The 22,248-nt window shown below is 37.8% G+C and overlaps 2 protein-coding genes across 2 annotated transcripts; both read left to right on the top strand.

Annotated features, from left to right (window-relative positions):
• Nucleotides 1–236: 236 nt before the first annotated feature.
• Nucleotides 237–6,169, top strand: polr2j (RNA polymerase II subunit J). Its single transcript, XM_039756619.1, has 4 exons — nucleotides 237–435; nucleotides 3,163–3,252; nucleotides 4,033–4,207; nucleotides 5,894–6,169. Exons 1-4 carry the CDS (start codon nucleotides 383–385, stop codon nucleotides 5,927–5,929), a joined length of 354 nt encoding a protein of 117 aa, XP_039612553.1. The 5' UTR covers nucleotides 237–382; the 3' UTR covers nucleotides 5,930–6,169.
• Nucleotides 6,170–13,991: 7,822 nt separating this feature from the next.
• alkbh4 (alkB homolog 4, lysine demthylase) lies at nucleotides 13,992–20,423 on the top strand. Its single transcript, XM_039756618.1, has 3 exons — nucleotides 13,992–14,173; nucleotides 17,995–18,192; nucleotides 18,803–20,423. Exons 1-3 carry the CDS (start codon nucleotides 14,066–14,068, stop codon nucleotides 19,367–19,369), a joined length of 873 nt encoding a protein of 290 aa, XP_039612552.1. The 5' UTR covers nucleotides 13,992–14,065; the 3' UTR covers nucleotides 19,370–20,423.
• The last annotated feature ends 1,825 nt before the right edge of the window (nucleotides 20,424–22,248 follow it).

Below are 22,248 nucleotides of genomic sequence, written 5' to 3'. Positions count from 1 at the left end.
AATTAGTTTTATTAAATTCATTAATTAATGACTCAATTATATACAGCTTATCGTTGTACATTTTCATTATTACCATTTTATTTATTTATTTACTCATATATTACATATATAGCAGATCTCATAGCAGATCTCTGGGTCCAGATGCTCCTGTACATCACCACGGGCGCACCGAGAAAGCCATCTACTGCCAATCAATAATTAGATACTAGAGCGTCTTCTGTTGTTATGCCTGCCGACCTCGATCTGTCACTCAAGTGGCAAAAAGCGTCTGCGCAGCCGCTGTCCGTTGAAGTGGCGTGGCCGGAAAGGGAAATTGTGTTGTGTTTCACTGCAGCGCGTGCTTTACGGATGCTGCAGGTAGTTGATATTTTTTCCGGCAAAAATGAACGCACCACCAGCGTTTGAGTCGTTTCTACTTTTTGAAGGCGAAAAAAAGTAAGTTCATTGTCTAAGTATCACACGACGTATACAAATGTGCTGAGTGAACTAGAACAACACATGAGGAACGAGGATCAGAGACAAGAATTTGCAGGTCTTGTTTTCCAGTGCTGTAATAATGAATTAGTGCAGGAGTCAGCTGAGCCATCGGTAGTGTAGCCGGTCAGGTTATAGCATTTCTGATGACGATTAGGAATTTGCTTAATTTTCTGTTGTTTTAACTCTCTACTGGATATACGGTTGCAACTAACCCTTATGACACATTTTATGTATACAACCCAGCTCACTTTCATGGGTCCACTTTAGTGTTTACGGATTTTCTTTTCTTACTGCTAATGTAATGTATTAATTAAGATGGCATAGTACTACGATAGTTAACAGGTCATTTGATCAAAGTGAACATACTTTACATTGTGCTGGGACGAATGATGTGATTGCAGTGTGTGTTGGGGGTTTGTAAGTTCTGCTCGTATCCTTATGAATTTTCCTCCCACTTCCTGGAGATGACAAAGGGAGTTAATCTGTGACTGTAAAGTGGCCCTTTATGGATGTGCACGAGTGCACACTGCAATGAACTATCTGGTGTTGATCTTCCTACCTTCTGCTTGTTGACGTGAAACCTAGACCCCCGTGACCCTGTAGTTAGGATATAGCGGGTTGGATGATGGATGTCCTTTTTCATTCTTTGTCACTACATTTTGTAAATTTAAAACTGTTACACTGACGTGCTTATCTAAGATGTGCTCTCTGCTCACTAACTTTACCATGAGCAGCTGCAATGGTAGTTTGAAAATACTATATTATTTAAAGCTATGTTAGTAGGAACAATCAATGCAGTTTTTTTTAAAGGCACATTTTATTGGAGTTCTCAATTGTTACCTCTACGAATGGCCCAGGTTCAGTGCTGAAAGTTGTTTCACTTACTGTGCCTCCTTGAAGCCACAACAACCACCACAAAAAAACAATCCTGTTACAAGTAATAATTTTATACTTGTATTAAAAATCATTCCAAGGGCAATTTAGTGGCATGCCCTGTCAGAAGACAGGATGAGGGTTGCTGTAGCGGTTAGGACTCTTTCCATTAGCTTTGGTGCTACAGTTATTATTTCATCCAGATGCTGTCAAGAGTGTGAAAAGAAGATTGAGAGTTTCAGAGGGCAGCAGTTCAAAAGTCCTAGGATTTTAACAGGTCAACAGTTAAGGTACTGCAGTGTGTTTGGGATATGGTGGATGTGAGTTTATTCAGTGCCAGGGAGTGGTAACAGCTTCTTTTAACTTTAAAGTTAAAACTTCTCACACCTAATTCATTTAGTGCATTTTTTTCCCCAAATTCTTTTGCAATGTCCCCATGTATGTCCAGTTTGTTTGGGTAGATGTGACGCCAATCACACTTGGGTGCAGATGAAACAACCTTTGAAAAGGGAGGTTTTTAGTGCAGTACCAAGCAAACCTTGGAGCATTTTGCATGAGGTGTGAATGTGTGTCGACACTAGATTGATGAAACTATAGAAAATACAGTACTGTGCATTATGGGGAAATTGTGTTTACTGTGATAGTCACACTTTAAGGGTCTGCTGTTGGCAATTAGGGAATTTCATTTCCTGTGAGATCGATGATGAAACCCTCTAATGTTGCACCACAAAAAAGAAGGCACACTAACTTTGACATATGTAGTAGATGTTATTCCAAAGTGAATATTAACAAATAGCTATTGGAGGTAAGACAGTAGACATGTGATATGAGACAATGTTAAGTGAGGTTTCACTCATATGTTGGTTGCTCTATTGTAAATATGCAATACAGTTAAATAAAACATCTGTCATTTGTCTACTGTTATTTAAATGAAGCACATCAGTGTTTGTTCTCAGCAGAACTTGCCTTTTTTGTACACTCACCTATTTGAAAGGTGACTTTTTCATACCATATTAGTGCATTCTTTTCAAGTATTTTTCCAGTTATTTGGTGATAGGCATTTCGCTCATTGAACTGTGTTTGATAAATAAACCAACTAATAATGGAAAATGCCACAATACACAAACACAACTGTCCTCAATCCTCAATGATATTTTTTCCTTGGGGGGGAAAAAAAAAATCTTTCTGCCAAATGAAAGAAGTAAATGACAAGGCCATGGGATGTTTATTGATGTGTTTAGTACACTTGAAAGTTTGAAGTGTGAAACTAACTGTAAGTTGAAACAAAGTAATGAATCATTCCCAGATTCGTAACAAAGCAAATGGACTAAGAGTGTGAAAAACGTCTCAAGATAATATTGTTTTGGTACAATAATCTAATCTCTTTCTAACTATTAGCTTTGTCCCTTTGCTAGACATCTATGGAAACAAAACTTTCTCAGCGTGTCTCCTGGCAAAGCCCACAAAATACCTTCTTGTAGCATGATAGTGAAAACAAAAAGAAATAATGCATAATAAAAATGAAAAACAATAAATGTAACGTAAAAGGTAAAATTTAAGTTTGTATTGCATATGAAATAACAGTTCATAAGCAGGTTTTTCATGTAAATTCATATCTTATTAATTACAAAGACCACAATGACATACACATTGATTGAACAGAATGGACATTAATACAAACCACATAGATCATATGTAAACTCTGTGTATAGATATCACCTTTTAAAATGATTTGCCCAAAACTAAGAAGAGTACATGTATTTTATTATAGCTCATTCTTGTCTTTTTTTTTTTTTTTTTTTCCTTTTTCAGAATTACAATAACTAAGGATACCAAGGTACCAAATGCTTGCTTATTCACACTTAACAAGGAGGATCACACACTGGGGAATATTATCAGATCGTGAGTTATGTTTTTCTTTTCAAAGACTGATTGTGGAAGTGGGGTGCCATCTGTACAGAGTTTCCTGTTCTGTGCCATTTTCCTGTCATATTCCTTCATGGGGGTTACAGCTCCCATTTCAAACATATACTATAACATTGACTGAGCATTCCTGGTACAAGCATGTGGATGCCTCAGTTTGTCTTATATCTCTTAATTACTTGGAGATACATATGGAACTCTCTTCACATGGGCAACTGGACCAGGAAGTGTGCTCAGGTCCTCTCTCTGTGTGGAAAGCAACAGTATTAGCTAAGTTGTCCATGTATCATTTGTATGTTCTCATATGTCTTATATGAGTTTTTTGCCCACTCCCCCAAAGACATACATGTTCATTAGGTGTTTCATAGTGACCTGCTGTGAATGTAGGTGTGTGTGCATGTGTAAAGCCAGCAATGGGGCTGTTTCCTGCTTTGCACCCAGTGCTGCTTTACAACCTTTAACTTGAAGAGTGAGTTGAGAATGTTATGTGTTTTGGTTTACAGTCACTGTATGTTCTTAATCCTTTTTCTACATGTAATAACATTCGGTCCTTTTACCATAATACTCTCTAGGACTTAGTTTTGTATTTTGAAGTGTACAGTGACTCATTATGTTTTCTGGTTTGTTTTAGGTACATTAAATGATAGCTAAAATTTATTTGTAGTTTTATGAGGGTACTTTGAGTATGCTTTAAAGAAGCTTTCCACACACCCAAAAAGTAAATAAGTTTAAAATAATTTTTTTTTCTTCTACTTCTAGCCAGCTGCTAAAGGATCCCCAAGTACTGTTTGCAGGATATAAAGTTCCCCATCCACTGGAACACAAAGTAGTTATCCGAGTTCAAACAACTCCTGACTACAGCCCCCAGGAAGCTTTTACAAATGCAATTACAGATCTCATCAGTGAACTGTCCCTGTTGGAAGAAAGATTTAGGGTAATAATGGTGTCATTGCTGTATTCATGAATGTTTTTAATAATTGTCAATATGATCAGCCTCGAGCAAGTCACATGCTGAAATGGGATAATGGAAAAAGAAATTAAATAAAATGTACTTGTCTGTTCTACACATGGCACACTGCTGCAGTGGTTAGCTGGCATCTCTAAATTGGTCTGTGTGTAAAGTAGTGAGTCTTGCAGAGAATGTCCTGTTTAGTACTCGGTGTTACCGGAATAGGCCTTGGCCCCAATAAATCTTAATTAACCAGGTCATACAATTGGTGGGTGGATGGATTGACAAACGGCATAAACACCTCTTCCTCTACAAAACCAAGAGCCAAATATTTAAATTACTGCTGTTAGTTCTCCCCCACCTTTCAGCTCAACTTATTTGGTTATTAATTGCTTTACAATGACTTTGACCCCCTCCCAAACTCCTTAACTTTTGCAGATGTAACTGGTTTATTCAGATTACATATTATTACTAAATTATCACATTTTCCTTCTATGATCTTTTCAAATATCTTTCCAACATTTTTGATTTTGTTTTGCAATTTGGCTGACCAGGGGCTTCTGTAATTTGCAATGATATGGTGGGATAATATTGTAGTAAATGTGCACCAATCTGGGTCAAACAACTAGAGACAGCAGGAACGGCAGGACATGGGATTAGAGACCTGTATTTCTCTGGGATGCAACTTAATTATGTACAGAGTGGGACTTAAATTTTAGTTCTGTAAACAGTCAAAGGATAAGATGTGTGACTAAAAATAACTTGAGTAATTAAAAACTTTCCGTTCAGTTGTTGCATTTAAAGTAATATAATAGAGGTAAACTAATCATTGTTGCTAAGTAGTGGATTTCTGTTTTAGGCAGTGTGTGCCAACACAGCAGCTAATTCAGCTACTACTGAAACCATATCAGTGCCACAAAATGATAAACATCATTTAAGTCCTGAGTTGAGAGAATACATGTCGTATTACTTTTTGCTCAGAGAATAAACTAGTTTCTTTGTACTAAAATAGGTATTTCCATTTACCCCTTTTCCCTTCGTTGTATTTAATGTCTAGTTTGAAAGTCATACATTTTTTTTAAATGTCAGTGATGTGTTGAAGATAATCCATTTTGTTTTCTGTTTGACTGTGTTTCTGATTAAAACATCTGTAGAATGATAAAGTACATCTCACAAATATATAGCAACGTTCTATTTAACATAGTATTATAATCAAATTTAAGGAAGTACTAACATATACTAAACAAACTATACCCACTTCCCATACAAAACTTAAAAATAGATGTTTAATAGTTCTGCAGTGCTAATCGTAGTGCCAGAGAGTAGAGACATGGTGCATATTGATAAGCACATTGAATTAAGACTTTCACTGTATTCCGTGTGCTTGGCAACTATCGCCCTGTATCTAATATGTATATATTCTTCATTTATTTGTGCATTTTGACATATTTATTTTCTTAGAATTGATGCTGGTTTTGTCTGTTGTGTGATAACTGGGTCAGTTAAACAGATTAGGAGCATGAACTGATTAATGCTTAAAGACTTGGGCTTGTTAATACCAACTGCAGAGTATAAACTATAAGTAAGGCTTTTTGCAAAAGCAGCATTTGGCTTGATGCACTCTGTGTCATGTTTTGCTAATCTGTAATATGTCATCTCTATTTTCTGCAGGTTGCCATCAAAGAAAAGCAAGAAGGAATTGAATAAAAGCATTGTTTTGTATAAAACATAAATGTGTGTACCTGTAGAAAGACCTCATTTTGTGTTGTGAGCATTTTATTTTACTAAAGATGTTATTTTTATGTTTCATTTTTATATTTTGTTTCCCTACCTAATAAGGAGAAATTTATTAAGTTATAGCTTGGCCTTATTGAAAAATGGATTAAAACCTGAATACTAAATTGTCCTCATTTTGCTTATATGAATAAAACTTTGACACTTCTGTAACCACCTGTCTTTGAAATATCTGATGCTAGATAATACAATGAAAGAATGCTAGGAATAAATTCTACTGCAACAGTCAGTAAGTACAGGGAAGAATGGGAGATACTGTGACTTCATGTTCTGATTAATGAAAGTAACATGTTTTGTAGAATGTTTTGTGTCATTGGTGTGAGAAAAAGAACAGACTCCTTTTTAAAGAGAACGTGAATTTAACTTTTAAGCTAATTTAAATGAAACTTTTTTATTAGATGCATTTTGAGGCGTGTCTTTCATTTATCTTAGTTTGACACATTGTGAATGTTAGCATACCTCTTTTGTGAGCTTTTATTTACATTTTTAGAGAATTTAGTAAAGGGTTGCCTGGTTGTCCAGAACTTTCCAGGGCATAGCTTATGCACACATCGGGCAGCATAGGCCTACTAATAGTGTATGTACTTTAAATGTGGTGACTGAAGAACCCTTCCAAATGTCACTGTGGGAAGCATGGTTAGCTTTGTTTGTCTAAATTGGAGGTCTCCAACTCTAGTCCTGGAGCACTACTGTGGCTGCAAGTTTTCATTCTAACCCTTTTCTTAACCAGTGATCAGTTTTTGCTGATGATTAACTTTTTTCCCCTTCATTTTAACTGAATTGTTTTTTTTTTAAGATTCAGTCTTCTGTATTGCTTCATTTTTTTTTTTACTTAAATGGCAGTTAAATAGAAATGAGATGTGAAGTGAGCCAATATATGACCAGATCAGTCAAGGCCTCATACTCCAACCAATTTCACTCCAACCAGTTTTTTAATTAGCAGCCAATTAATGTTGTTAGTTAAACTTGTTCAATTCAATGGCTTGTCGCTGCTCTCATTCTGACAAAGCAGACAATTCTGAAACCGTTGATCGTCTTTTTTTTTTTTTTTTTAAATAACCGCACCAAAATGTTTTGTGGACATGAGTAGTTCAACATACCAAGACTTTCACCTTTCTCTGTTTTCAGATATTGTATGATGGACACTGGTTAGTTGGTCATGCATTGGCTTATTTTGTATCTCATTATTGTTTGGCTGCCCGTTAAGGGAAAAAGAAAAATATAAGGGATCGGAGTCTCACATCATAAGTGAAATAAAATTAAGGCAAAAGAGCTAATTAGCAGCAAAAGCTGGTCACTAATTAATAAAAGGATTAGAATGAAAGCATGGAACCACAGTAGTGCTCCAGGACCGGAGTTGGAGACTCCAGTCTATGTCCTGTAAATGAGTAACCCATTTGCGCTGAGGTGGTAGAGGAGATAGAAGCTAAATTTCACTGTGACAGTAGCCCTGGGAGTAAGTAGGATGTGTTTAATTTGGGCACTGCATTGAGGTCAGCAAGTGGGTGACCCTCCTTACCAGTTAGCCAGGCCCATGGGGCCTCTAGATTATATTTCTGTGTGTGCATGTCTTTATTGTTTATTTCATTGTTTTTGTTCTCCCTTTTCATGCCCACCTTTTGTATGATGGTTTAATAAAATAATTGTTTTGATACATTTTTGGGCTTTTAGCTCCTCTTCAATGGTTAAGGCACACAGGAACACCTTTCCCCACAAAACTAAACACTACAATTTTCTATAAAGGGTGCCAAAGTTGAAAGCCAATAAGGTTTTTTTTAAAGCCATTGTGAAATATGTTTAGATACTAGGGGCCTCATGTATAAACGGTGCGTACGCACAGAAATGTTGCGTAAGAACTTTTCCACGTTCAGATCGTGATGTATAAAACCTACACTTGGCGTAAAGTCACGCACTTTTTCGCGGTACCTCATACCTTGTCGTACGCAAGTTCTCCGGTCGGTTTTGCAGACTGGCGGCACCCAGTGTCAAAGCAGTGCTACTGTTCCTGTGTGGTTACTCCTTATTTTCCTGACGCAGCTTTATAAATACAATGAAACTAACCACATACTGTATTGTTTATTAGTGTAATGCATCTGATTGTAATTAACTTGTAACAATATAATGGTCCAGGGAATAGTCCTAGTATTCCAAATACCATAACTGCTTTAGCGTTGTTACTCTCACTGCACCACTTTCTTCTTCTTTCAGCTGCTCCCATTAGGGGTTGCCACAGCGAATCATCTTTTTCCATATTACTCTCACTGCACCACTCGGAGTATTTATATCACTGTATCTGAGTGTGAATCACAGCAGCAGCTGATCGGAAAGAGAATTATCGGTATACAGCATCAAGCCCACGCTGCCTCAGCCACAGCAAAACGTTTCAAAGCCTTTCCTGTACGGACCTCGCAGATCAGAAACCGTTTCATCCCAAGAACTATAAACGCACTCAATCAATTGCTCAATGTAGAACTGTTTGTACTTATAAGTACAATTACCTCACTGTAAACTTGCACTACAGTTATAATATTGCACAACCTGAGCCACTGTATAAAGTGTGTATTTACATATGATGACGATATAATTTTTTAGATGAAATGCAGCAAAATATGTTTATTATATTATACAGGTAAAACTTTAACTTCATTTAAATAAACCATATTCTTCACTGGGACTGGCGTGAAGGATAGAATAATTAAACAAGTACTATGAAGATAGTTCAATATTCCTTAAACGTTTTGAAGAATCGGCGCTTAACATCTATTACAGAGCTGATTGTGTGGCGATCGGTTACATGGAGAAAGACAAGCAAGGACTGCAGGGGCGGCCACGCCAATTTATATTGAATATACAGTAACCAGATTTTTCTGGGGGCAACCTGGGACACGGGGCCGGGGGGGGCAGAGCCCCCCAGAAGCCAGATAGACTTTAATAATGGAAATGCCTATTTTCGTGTTTCCTGCATCTTATTCTGTACGAGTTTCTTCCATTTGAAACAATCATATTATTAAGCCACAAACATATACCCATTTTCAAAGTAGGGTTCTATACCATTGTATGCTATTTTTCGTGAAATTACAGGCTCGATCTTGCCAAAAATAGTCGTGAAAATTGACTGAAAGACACAGTTTCCTGAAGAGCAAATAATAAACTCATTAGTGTACATTATATAGTATGCTGCATGTTATGGACATACCGAAACCTTACGTTGTTAATCAGGAATCGCAGTGAAAGTAGAGAAGTGTCAGAAATGTTTTGTGAATAATTTATTAATACTTTCTGAAACTGAACATGACACTTTTTAAATGTTTATAAAGGAAAAACAGCTTTTCAATGAGTAACTTTCATAATCATGAAACACTAATATTTCTGAGATGAGTGGATAACTCTCAGGACATCAGGATTTTGTAATAACATGTCATAAAACTTGTCACATGAATCACTGAAATTGCATTTCACAATATTGCATCCCACGTACATGTGCTACTGCTAGTGCATGTCCCGACTTCAAAAGAAGAAACAGCAAACCAAATTCCAAAGAGGCAAGGGAAGAAGCAATGTCACTCTGCACTCTAAACTAAAGGAAAACAAAGTAAAATACAGCTGTAAGTGTAAGGAACAGGCAAGCATCCGCAAATGTTGTTGTGACTTGTGTCAAATATTCATTCATTATTAATATATAAATTAATATCAGATTCACAACTACAACGAAATTGACAGAGTACAGTCTGCAGACCTCAGACTATACAGTACAGTGTGTACAGCAGTACTTACTTAAAGAATAAAGAGCTAAAATTAAACTTAAAAAAATAAACTTTGTCAGCACTTTCAATTTTGTCGTACAAAATAAATTGGCAAGTTTAACTCTTTTAAATTTAAGCTTTAACTTCAGTGAAAACGGCTTACCTCGAACGCCATATTGACGAGTGAATGACTGAATCAGGCATCAGCTCTTATATTAGGCTCAGTGCGTAGCATAGCCAAAAACGTGTCGTATCACAAGGCACGGCCGATACCATCCGACGATGCTTCCGCCTTCTCGCCTTCTGTGCGTTTCCATACTGCAAACAATGGCCACCAGCAGGCGTCAGACTCAGAAGAAGGTCGACTAACCGTCTGATGTCATGATGGGTAGAAAGTATGATTTGGAATCAGAAAAGCTGAATGGGGTCTTGGCCTCTAGGGAAAAGTATGCATTTTATCGGAAAACGCCACATGCGGGACATTTCCTGATCTTTTGGGGACGCCAGGACAGGTGATCCAAAAATAGGGACTGTCCCGGGTAAACCGGGACGTCTGGTCACTGTATGAAAGAGAAAATAATGACACAGCTAAAAACGCAGCGGCAAATTTCAACAAAAGTTAAATGCTTGTGTCATGAGCACGAGGCGGCTATGCAGTGTCTGCAACGGACGTGACCATCCACTGTGTATAAGATACCATGTTGACATTGGCGGGCGAAGGGGCCACCGATTCTTTCTCTGCCTAGAGCTGCCCATGAGTACTGCTGCAATAAATAATTTCATCAAAGGTCCACACTATCACTGCGCCGTGAAAGCCATGTTTAATAATGTGCTTTAACTCCTATCATCATGAAACTGATATCACGTATACATCTTAGTATTTTAGTTATTCAGAGAGCTGTAATATCACGAATGTAATGGATTCTGTGTCCAGTCGGAGGAAGAGAGCCGGTTTAAGAAGCAAGTAGTGATTCACACACATAGAGCACATAGAAGATCACATACAAAACAAAGCATTTTACGTGCTACTTTAATTAAGATGTGATTTGAGAAACTGGTTAATTAAACGATTTTAAGATGACATTTATGATGTTCTACATTAAATGACAAAACAAAACTACATGATTAAAGTGGAAATTTCGAGATTGAAGTTTACATTTCGTGCTTTTTTCCCTCCATGTGCCTATTTTTTTTTTTTGTCTGTACCCTAATAAGCTTTCATATGACACTCAGACGCTGGGCTACGACTTGCCTTTTCACGGCGACTTTGATATCTGAGCTTTCAAGTTTCTCCAACACGCTATGTCACTCGATCAACTTCCTTTTGTTGATTATGCTACGGTTTAATTAAACAAATAGTATGTTTTTCCTTTGCATCCACTTGGTATTCGCTAAAATTCTTATATTTTCCCCCGTGCTTTTCCCATTGTCTTTACACAGAAGGCTGAGCTTAAGGACGATTTATATTGATTTGCATATTCAAATAGGCGTAATTCTGGGAGGAGTTGGGGCGTGACATAAGGCACGTGCATGAGCGTTAGTTTTCACGCTGATCGGGATTTATGTAGCGGAAGAACGTGAAAGTTGGAGTACGCACAGATTCCTGCATCTGGATTTTTCTGTGCGTTAAGCACATTTCAGCTTTTGTGCTTACGCCATGTTATAGTGCGAATTCTACGCACGGCGTTATGCATGAGGCCCCAGTTACAATTTACCTCTCTGGATTAAGAGTTGATACATTTACCTAAACATTTACAACGTTTATTTCTATAGCACATTTTCATGCACTGGATGTAGCTCAAAGTGCTTTACAAAATATCAAAGAGATAGTAGCACAAAAAAAAATTGGGTAAGAACAATGATAAATAACAAATAAAGCAATATGAGCTTCCTAGATACAGCCCTTTATATGTAATGTTGCATTGTAAGTTTTTAAAGATGAGTATAATGATAAGTTCAGATGGCTGAGATGTTAGAAAAAAACAAACATTTAACAAGTGATAAGAAATAAATTCATGAACAAACTTGGGTTTGTGCCTTTGATGGTTTTGCCGACAGTGCCTGTGCCTTCTGTGCTTTCCAGTGGCGTAGCGAGGGGGGTGCCGAGGGGGCCATGGCCCCGGGCGGCGTATCAAAAGGGGCGGCGGCAATCACCATGATATTTAAATTTAAAAAAATATAGGTATATTTTAAACTGCAAATCGCGCCCGCGCTGATTCAAGCCAAGCAGACAGCGCGGGTGCGGAAAGGGTGGCAGGTGAAGCAGGTGGTGCAACAGAAATTTTCTCAGACGTTTTTACAGCGCATTGTTGAGTCAATCTACGACAGTATCTAGTGACAATAAAACCTACCTAAGTGAATTTTCAATAGACAGAGTATCTGCTGAAATTCGAGAAAGATTCCAACAGTTGCAAAATCTAGCGCAAAAATATGATTTTTTAAGACCTGAAGTGATATTGAGCAGGGACGAGCTTAACTTAGACCAAGCTCCTCAAGACATTAATAAAGAAGAATTTCTACTTGAGCGCGTACGTCTACAAGCTTTTGTAGCTGCAACAGACCCAGACTGTAAAAAAGAACTCATTAGGTCCGGCTCTCTGAGTTTATTAAAATATATTATTGAGTCCAAACTTGAAGATGGTTTACCAAACATTGTCATAATGTTGAGAATTTTTTTAACATCTGCCATCAGTAATGCTAGTTGCGAGAGAAACTTCTCTAAGCTCAAATTAATCAACAATTATCTCAGATCAACTATGTCCACGTTAAGGCTAACAAATTTAGCTATTCTGGCAATTGAACATGACATACATATTGATATTGACAATTGTATAAAAGATTTTGCTATTAAAAAAATACGAAAAGTACATTTTTAATCAATAAAAAATTTAATGCAGCTTTTTATTTTGTCTATTTTTTTAAGAATAACTAAATAGAGGGGCGGCAAATTTCCGGTCGGCCCCAGGCGACGAAAGCCCACGCTACGCCACTGGTGCTTTCACTTTAGTTTTTGTCTCCTCTCCTGTGCTTACATTCTTAAATAAGTGTTTTCTGTTCTGCATTATCAACTGCTTCCACATTATGCTGTTTTCTATACAATGTCAAACCCACATAATCCCAATCAGAGTCAGTGGGCATGGCAATCCCAGCAGCACTGGGGACAAGTCCACAGTTAATCCTGAATAGGGTGCTCCTGTTTGTAGGAATACTTGCACAGTCACAGTTGGTCATACCGATTTGTTTAAAATTTACAAATAAACCAACATAAACTTACATGATACATGGGGAAAAAGACTATGTAGTCATAAGGAGATCATTCAAACTCGACATGGCATCTGGACTACCATTAGAACCTACTCCTCTGAAATTATCAGCCACATAGGGATAATTTAGAATCAACCAATTAAGAGGCTATGTCTGTCTTTGGGGCAAGAAACATTCTTGGACAGAGTGTCACCCTAGTCAGAAGTAGCAGGGATCAATGAATGTCACCTTATCTTTAAAACCTGGCTATGACACTCACTGCCTTAGAAAGACCAACAATACAGTAAAAGATCTTGGCCATCCTAACTGTCACTTTCTCACTTCTATCTTCGGCAATTTGTACAGGGCTATTGGCACTCACATTCAGTGGTAGTATCATCCTGCAGATCGTAAGATTATGGAACAATGAATCACAGCAACAAATACTGTAAAATAACAAGCACTGTGTATAAGGACTCGTTTGGCTGAAAGGAAATAGTGTTGCAGATGTGCTGCCAGCAAACTGCAGTAGTGAAACCTCTTTGAAACTATAACAAAAAGTGCCCTGTGTGCCCAGCAGGAGATGCCAGTGTATTATAGAGCATGCCTGCACATACTCATTTACACCCATCCAAAAGTAAACCACTAATCGCCCTATTCACACACAATAACTGACAGAGTGATGCAAATGCCAACTTCATGGAATGAGGAGTGAGAGAATGTCCTCCACACAGATAAAAAATAAAAGCTATCTGAATGATTAAAGACAATGGGAGGGAAGAATAAATTCAGTGCGTAGAGGCAGAAAAATCGATACACATTTACAATACAAATTATGGCTGTTAGTAAGGCGCCGTGACCCTAAATTAGATTACCCAGGTTAAAAATATAATTTTTGAAACTGCCTCTGGGCTTGCCTGGTTCCGAGACAGTATTTAAACTAAGGCAGTCATTTCAACCTCCATGCAGCAGATGGCAGTATCGCGCATTCGGGAACTAACTTGACAAATACCAGGCGAAGAAGACGAGCAGAACTTTAAATCGGCGTGCGTGAGATTTGAGAATGCTAGGTTTCGAAGGCTCGGCTCAATTTTGTGGGTGTAAGGGGATCCGTTCGTGCTTGATATGCGAGCAGTTTGGCAGCAAAGTGTCCAAGGCGGCTGAGCAGGAGGTAAGTCGCGGTATGTCAAGCGAACAAGTTTATAGTGTTGAAGAAAAACTCTTAAGCAGCAGGGACTAAGGTGTCCAATGTAAACTTGGCGTCATTTACTTCATTCCTTAACTCTTTCAGTGCTAATTATTTTTTCATTTTCTCCAAGGTCTGAATATTGTTCCCTAAAACTAACTAACATTAAACATTAGCTTTCTCAGATCATCTGTAACACGGCTTACATACTTACTACATACCCGTTTGTCTAACTATTTATATTCTGAAAGGCATTTCCTAGAAAGAAAACCGCTACCTGCCTTTCGTTTTTGATTTCCAGATCGCTTGCATCAAAATCTGAGTTTGATAAGTCAGTCTGACATAGCAATAATATACATAAAGCAAAAAAATTAATAATGCCCAAAGAGTATTTTGCTTTGCACAATCGCTTTGCTTTTTTGCTCGACGTCAGTGCCTTTCTAGACGTTGTTCACTCTACGCTCCTCACACACACACACACACACACACACACACACACACACACACACACACACACACACACAGGAATTCGATGTCATGTCAATGAGTCTAACAGTCTTCCTAGCAAAGACGGTCTACCGTAACATGATGGTGAGTTTTGTCGACGTCTACAGCTGATTATTACCCTCTACCCCCGGATGTTAACTAAAGTCAACATCCAACCTCGAGCCCTGCAGTTGACATTAGCCCTAAAAGAGTTAATTTGGGCACACATATGTTAAGATTAGGAGAATGTGGGCGCATACCGATAGGTTTAAATTAGCTCAGTACAATTTCAGTTAGACACCAATGACCTAATTAGTAAAGTTCACATAAAAACAAGGCATGTGAATAAACTAGTAATTTTCTATATTTCGGTGTATATTTTATATTTAAGTTTATTTAGGCAGCATGATTTGTAAGAGATGCCCAACCTTTAGAAAATGCATACATATAGTGATGAAAAAGAAATGCCACGCGTTCAACCTTAATTTCTGCAGTTTCGATAAGCGGCTGGGAATGACTGGAACATTAAGCAGTACAACGTCAAAAACATAACAGTTGTGAACGTTACCAGCAGTCGTGTTGCTGCCCGTCAGTATTTCGTTTAATTGCACTTCTTTCATAAACCTCTGACTCTTGTAGCCGCTGAGCTGTCTGAATCTGCAGTTGAAGGTAGCGCATTCCTGCAGAAGAGCCCGACGAAGCTGCAGGTCACTGGCATACAGCGATTCTCCACGACACCAAGCTGGGCATGTGGTAATTCTTAAAGCACCGAACCATCTCTGCAAAGTGTTCGAGAAAAGGTTAATTTTAAAATTTTTAATGTAAACGACTCCATCTGGTGACGGCACATGGAGCAGGAAAAATATAGTGTACTACATGTTTTGCCGCACTTCATTTCTTTAAATTGAGCATTGTCGAAACTATAAATAAAATCTTTGTAAGCTTGGTCTTTACTGAGCAGCATATGTTTATGATAACAATATTAGATAGTCAGCATGTCTGTGCTTAAATGAAATGTGAGATTGCATTAACTAAGCAGGACTTGGTGGAAATGTTTATGTAACCTGTGGATGAGGAACATTGTGAGAAGCAGAATAAATTACATTAAAGGAAGATTATTTCATTTTTGTTTAGAACTGTATAAAGGGTAAGACTTTTTTATTATTTCCCCTGCCTTTAGGAATACCCATCTACAAGTCACAGATAAGTTTGGGGTACACAAACACCCCATTACCAACTTGTAAAGCCAAGGTTAATTTTTTTTCCCCAATATTGAAGTGGGTCCTCCAGCTGTGCAGTGTTACTGTGGACTACAAAATAATTGGCACAGAAAGAATTATCTGCAACTTCAGCAGAATCAATGAACTGGTTATTGACCTTTGTCACACCAAAGAGCCTCTATGTCCAGTAACTATTCAGGGAGTGGGTGTAGAGGTGGTGCAATCCTACAAGTACTTGGGCGTTCAAATCAATGACGGGTTGGACTGGTTTCGAAACCAGAACTATATAAGAAAAGGCTGAGCAGGTGCTTTTTCCTTAGGAAACTGCATTCTTTTAATGTGGGAAGTGACATCCTTCACCTCCTCTACAACTCTGTGATGGGCTGGGCTTTTAACTTAAGTTCATTGGAGACTCTATGAATTAGTAAGCTGATTAAAAAGGCAGGTTCAGTCTTGGGATGCTTTCTGGACCCCCTGGAGGTAGTATCAAAAAAGAGAACTAAAACAAAACAGAGTACCATTTTGAACAGTGCTGCACATTATCTCTGATGCACTTACACTGAGGACTTTCAGCTAACAAATCATTTAGCAGAAATGTATCAAGAAACTCTGCTGGGTCTCCTTTATACCAACAGCAGTATATCTGCATAATGCCTCCCTTGGACTGTGCCAGCCAACTCAGAAGTTTTTGTTCTTCTTAATTTTCTTCCTTTTTAGTCATTCTTGTGTATGTATAAATTTATTTAATGAGCTTCTGTGAGAAGCCACATTTCACCCTGTGGACAAATAAAGTTTTATCTATTTAAAATACAAAATAATATTAATAAGCATTATTAGTATGTTTATTTCCCAAAATGCCATGTTGCACCTCCTCTCTCTCTCTCTCTCTCTCCTCCTTATTCTCATGCAAGGCACAGTAATGCTTTATCGTAGACAAAGTGTTGTTATTGTACCCCAATTCCTTGGAATACAATAAACACCTTATCTTACAGGAAAAAAGAACAATGAAGCACAATGCAAAATTCTTGACAGATTACATTTCTAACACTTAAATAGTGTTACCTTGTTGGTTAAAATATGATGGACGTTTTTTTAAATGGGAGAACATTTTTTCGTTTTTGCTGGATCCATTTTAAAGTTACACAGAGAAAACACAAAATTACCCATAGATCTTAAATCTTTGCCATCTCTCCCAGCAATTACATATTTCACTGATATCTCTCTCTTTCATTTGAGTCACAAGCCAAACCAGTCATTTGATGTGGGTGGGCTGTGAGGATTCACATGTCACGGATTATAGGCTTCACTGAATATTTCCTGGATTACTCAAAGCACATTTTGAAGCCTCGACATCTCACTTAACATCACTAACTTCTTATAAAGAGAAGACAGGCCAAAGCAACACCTGCACAGCATCATATCCTTCAGTTGTATCCACCTAAATAGGTACAAAACCCCCACAATACTTTTTTTTTTCTGTGCAATCATATCTTGTAAATGTGAACGGCGGTGACTGTGTTACACTAAATGTGTAGGTCTTAGAAAGAGTTGTCAAACCACTGTTGAAGTTATGTTCATTTCATGCACAGGCTTTATCAAGAGATTAGCAAAGGTTTGTTTAATGGTCTTTTAGCATTGTGAGATGGTCAACATTAGAATGTTATATCCTGTTTACACTCCTCTCAGGAAGACTGATGAAAAGGTAATTCTAGCAATAAAGGCATCACTGAGTAGTTTTTCTCCTGTATTGATACTCTGATAATTGTTTCAGATGGTAGAAATAAAGCTGAGATGTAACAAAAATCTGAATTCTGTTGAATTTCACACTGCAAGCTTGTTTTGTAGAGCCAGAAATTAAAGTCCTGTAGTCCTACACAAACAGCCTATGACTAAGAGATGTGCAAGTATAATTCTTGTTCTCACTGACCTGTCTGGTTTCTGCTTTTAACACTTCTTGAGGACTGATAGCTGGGACGTGTGACATGTTTATTTCCCACATTGAACATGCAAAGCCAAATAAAAAGTTTCCATAGTTGTATTCTATCAAATATTGTTGGAACTTATGTTTTGCTTTTGTCAATTTTTCCTTCTTGTCTGAAGCAAAAGGTCATCTTCAATTATGACTCTGCAACAGGTTTTGCTGTTCACAAAGCTGATACTGGTCAAGAGGCTTTGTCATTTTCATTTCCTGGTATCATCCTGTTAAAGGACTTTGTAAGTGAAGAGGAGGAAATGGAGTTGGTGAGACTAATGGATTTAAGCGATTGGAAGAAATCACAATCTGGGCGATTTAAGCAGGTCAGTTGTGGTAGAATTTGTTTTTTTAATAAGTGAAAGCCTTTGTGTAAGAGGCTGAAAATATTCAAAATTATCTTTCATTAAACAAGGAGGCAAAAGTCAGTCATATAGGTGTTAGTGTGTTCATTATTAATGCAGTTTGTAAAATGTTGAGGAAGCCTGCAATACAAATGTCCGTTATTGAGCCGATTTAAGCCAACACAGAAGTAACAGATACAGGGCATTAACTAAGATTGAATGTATGTCAGTCCATTGCGAGGCACACTTTTACATATACTTGTACTAGATAAAAAAGAACTAACTAAGAATTGCCAATTAATGTAATATGCATGTCTCTCGAATGTGGGAGGATAACTATAGTAGTGCATGGATGGGGGGAAAAAAGATAAAGGTCGAATGTGCAGACTGCATACAGGGTTCTGTAGCAGCACAAAGCCTTTGTGTCACCCAAGCCTGTAAAAGTTTAAAATGGTGGTTCATAGGGGTTGCAATTAAATGAAATGGTGATTTACTTGAATTTTATTACTATCATGCCTTTTGGTTTTAAACATATGTGGTCACTATTTCTTTTGGATGCTTTCACCTACTTTTCCTTTTGTTTTCTTGGCAGGACTATGGGCCCAAAGTGAACTTCAAAAAGCAGAAAGTCAAGGTGGGGAGTTTCAGTGGGCTTCCTAGCTTCAGCCAGAATGTCATAGAGAGAATGAAAAAGTGGCCAATTTTATGTGGTTTTCAGCCTGTTGAACAGTGTAATTTGGATTATCATCCCAGCCGGGGTTCTGCTATTGACCCTCACTTTGATGACAACTGGTTGTGGGGTGAGCGACTTGTCAGCCTAAATCTGTTATCTCCTACAACACTTTCTATGAGTAGTGATTTTGATGACCTCATTTCCGTCTCTGTGGGACATATGAGTGATGAACATCAAACAGTTCAGAACCTTCCCGCTAGCAAAATAAAAGTGAGGATTCATCTTCCTCAAAGATCACTGGTTGTTGTATATGGAGATGCTAGGTTTAAATGGATGCATGCTATTCAGAGACAAGACATACTCCAGCGTCGCATCTGTATCACCTTCAGGGAGTTGTCGCCAGATTTTCTCCAAGGAGGAGTACATGAAAGTCTTGGTTCTCAATTACTGGATATTGCCCATGGATTTCAGGGGATGCCACTGTAAAAGATGCATTTTAAGAATTTACTTGCAAAAGGAAGTGTCTTGGAGACTGAATTTGTTGGCATTATTTCCTGAGCAGATGTATGCTGGGTACATTCATGAATAAGTATGCCTTTTAATTAAAAGGCCATGTAATCAAAACTTATTTTGAAAATTGGCCCGAGGAAACCTTCACCTTCAAGGTTAACCATCATTATGGTCAGTTTTCAAAAAGATGGACTCCACATAGCCAAATTCATTTTATTTTTTTATTAGGTGGTAGTTTTAAAAAAATTTTTTTTTTTGAAAATGCAACTAGTGTATTTTACTTTACAGTAAAGACTTTTTTACAATGAAGCAAACTCCTAAAGATGACGTTTTGCTTTAATTTTTAAAATTTCTAATAATTGAGGGTTAATGAATACTTGAATGGAGTGTGTGTGTGTGTGTGTGTGTGTTGGGTGTACAGAAATCAAGTAAGCATGAAAATGTTTAGTGTAGGAATAGGGCTGGGCGATTAATCAAAAAGTAATCGAAATCGACATTCAGAACCTATAATCGATCAAATTTTTCCAGGTTGATTATTTCGATTACTTTCCCTTTAAAACCACTACCGCGTGTGGAGTCACGTGACCCCGCTCCGTTACGTTATTCCGCCGACATGTCGAGCATGGAGAGCTTAAAACACTGACACAACTGAGCAACAAGAGCAGCTTGTACCAAAGAAAAACAGTCTCCGTCATTTGGACACATTTTGGCTTCAGTAAGGATGACATCGAACAAAATGAAGTCAGATGTAGACACTGTAGAAAAACAGTTTCGACGCCCAAAGGTAACACCACCAATTTGTTTCAACACTTGAAGCACAATCACGCTACTGAATATAAACAGTGCATGGCTCAAAAAAAGCAAAAAGAGACTGACAAGCGCCCAGCAACAAGTGCCTCCGCAAAGCAGATGTCGATAACACAAGCGTTCACAAATACCACACAGTATGAGAAGAGTTCAAGAAGATGGAAAGAAATAACTGACGCTATTTGTTATTACATCGCAAAGGATATGACTCCCTTGGCTACAGTGGAGCGGCGGTTTAAACACCTCGTTAAAACTCTCGACAGAAGATACACTGTGCCATCGCGATCACATTTTTCTAAAACTGCGCTGCCAGACATGTACAAGACATGCTGTAAAAATGTAGCTGCTGAACTGAAAAATGTTCAACACTTTGCAGCCACATCTGATCTCTGGTCAAGTAGGACGATAGACCCATTCTTGAGCCTTACTTTGCACTACATTGAAGACGAGTGGAAGCTGCGCCAGAGATTCCTTGAGACGGCATATTTTCCAGCCGATCACATGGCAGATATGATTGCCCAAGGTCTGAAAGATATGCTTTCTGAATGGGACCTCGCGGAAGAAAAACGTTCAGCCATTACGACAGACAACGGTGCAGAGATGAGCAGCTATTTGGTGTCCCCCATGCTGGATAGTGAGGCAAATCTACTGGACTGGTGGAGGAAGCATCATGTACACTTTCCCACACTAAGTAAGGTGGCAAAAAAGTATCTCTGCATACCAGCTACTAGCTCCCCATCAGAGCGGGTTTTCAGTTCGGGCGAAACATTGTTACATGCCTCAGGTCCTGCCTGAAACCTGAAAAGGTTAACATGCTCGTGTTTCTTAGTAAGAACTTAGAATAAATTCATGTTCATATAGTGACATGACGAGATCGCTAAGATCACCTCATGCAACAGTGTTTTAGAGAGTTCTATTTTCATTACAACAATTTGTTGTTTGCATTGATACATTGCACATTAAAATATTTGTTTACAGAAGATGCAAGAAATGCACTGTTTAAAATATTATTTACAGGATATATGAATTATTTTATTTAGAAGAGATACTGCTGATTTTCTACTTTTAATAAGAAAAACATTGAAAATAATTTATTTTGTTTCCAGAAGTGCAAGTTATTTATTTTTACTTTTTTTTATAAGAACAAAGTGACTGTTCGTTTTAGGCAATGTGTGCTTTAATTTCAGTTGTTCAACATTGATGTTCAATAAATAATCACAAATAGTAGATAGTGTGTCTCCTTCTATTATTTTAAAATCAAATAATGCACCCTTCATTCAAAAATCTCTTGCTTGTAATATGTGAGCATATTTACTGTACAAAACTTGTCACTGAACTATGAGGGCAAAAAAATAAATAAAATAATCGTTCATGAATTGTAATCGAGTTAAAATGTTCAATTAATCGAGATTTTGATTTTAGGCCAAATCGCCCAGCCCTATGTAGGAATGACCTAAATGAGGGAAACTTTCTAATTAAAAGAAGGCTTCATTTAAAGGCAGAAGTTGATATTTCAGCAAGACATTGATACAGACTAAAGCTAGAAGGCTATATGATTAGTTTTCCGATAGAATGAGTTTAACATAACACTGTTGTTTATTTATTTTGCCTTATACAATTTCGTATTAGGAATTTGTTAATTTTCACATACCCCTTGGGGTCAGAGCGCAGGTTCAGCCATTGTGAATGGCCCCTGGAGCAATTACAGGTTATAAGGGCCTTGCTCAAGGGCCTAGCAGAGTAGAATCTTTTTTTGGCAGTGATGGGGATTCGAACCGGCAACCTTCTGGATACTAGCGCAGATCCTTGGCCTCTGAGCCACCACTTCGCCCTATGTGCAGTACCAATGAAATGGCTTCCTTACTTTTTTTAGAAGTTTCATATGTCCCTCCGTATGAGTAAAATCACTAACTACAGTATAGCAAGCTTTAGTATTGTACTTGAATTTGGAACTTGTTGGAATGAAGGCGTAACAAAGACAATCATACCACTAGGAGCCTGGACTTCTGTTCTGAAGAGCACACATTTTTAGAACAGTAGTTCCATAT

The sequence above is a fragment of the Polypterus senegalus genome, chromosome 6, assembly GCF_016835505.1.
Source record: "Polypterus senegalus isolate Bchr_013 chromosome 6, ASM1683550v1, whole genome shotgun sequence".
Classification (NCBI taxonomy): Eukaryota; Metazoa; Chordata; class Cladistia; order Polypteriformes; family Polypteridae; genus Polypterus; species Polypterus senegalus.
The sequence above is the reverse complement of the archived record's forward strand: the minus strand, read 5'-3'. Positions and strand labels throughout refer to the sequence as shown.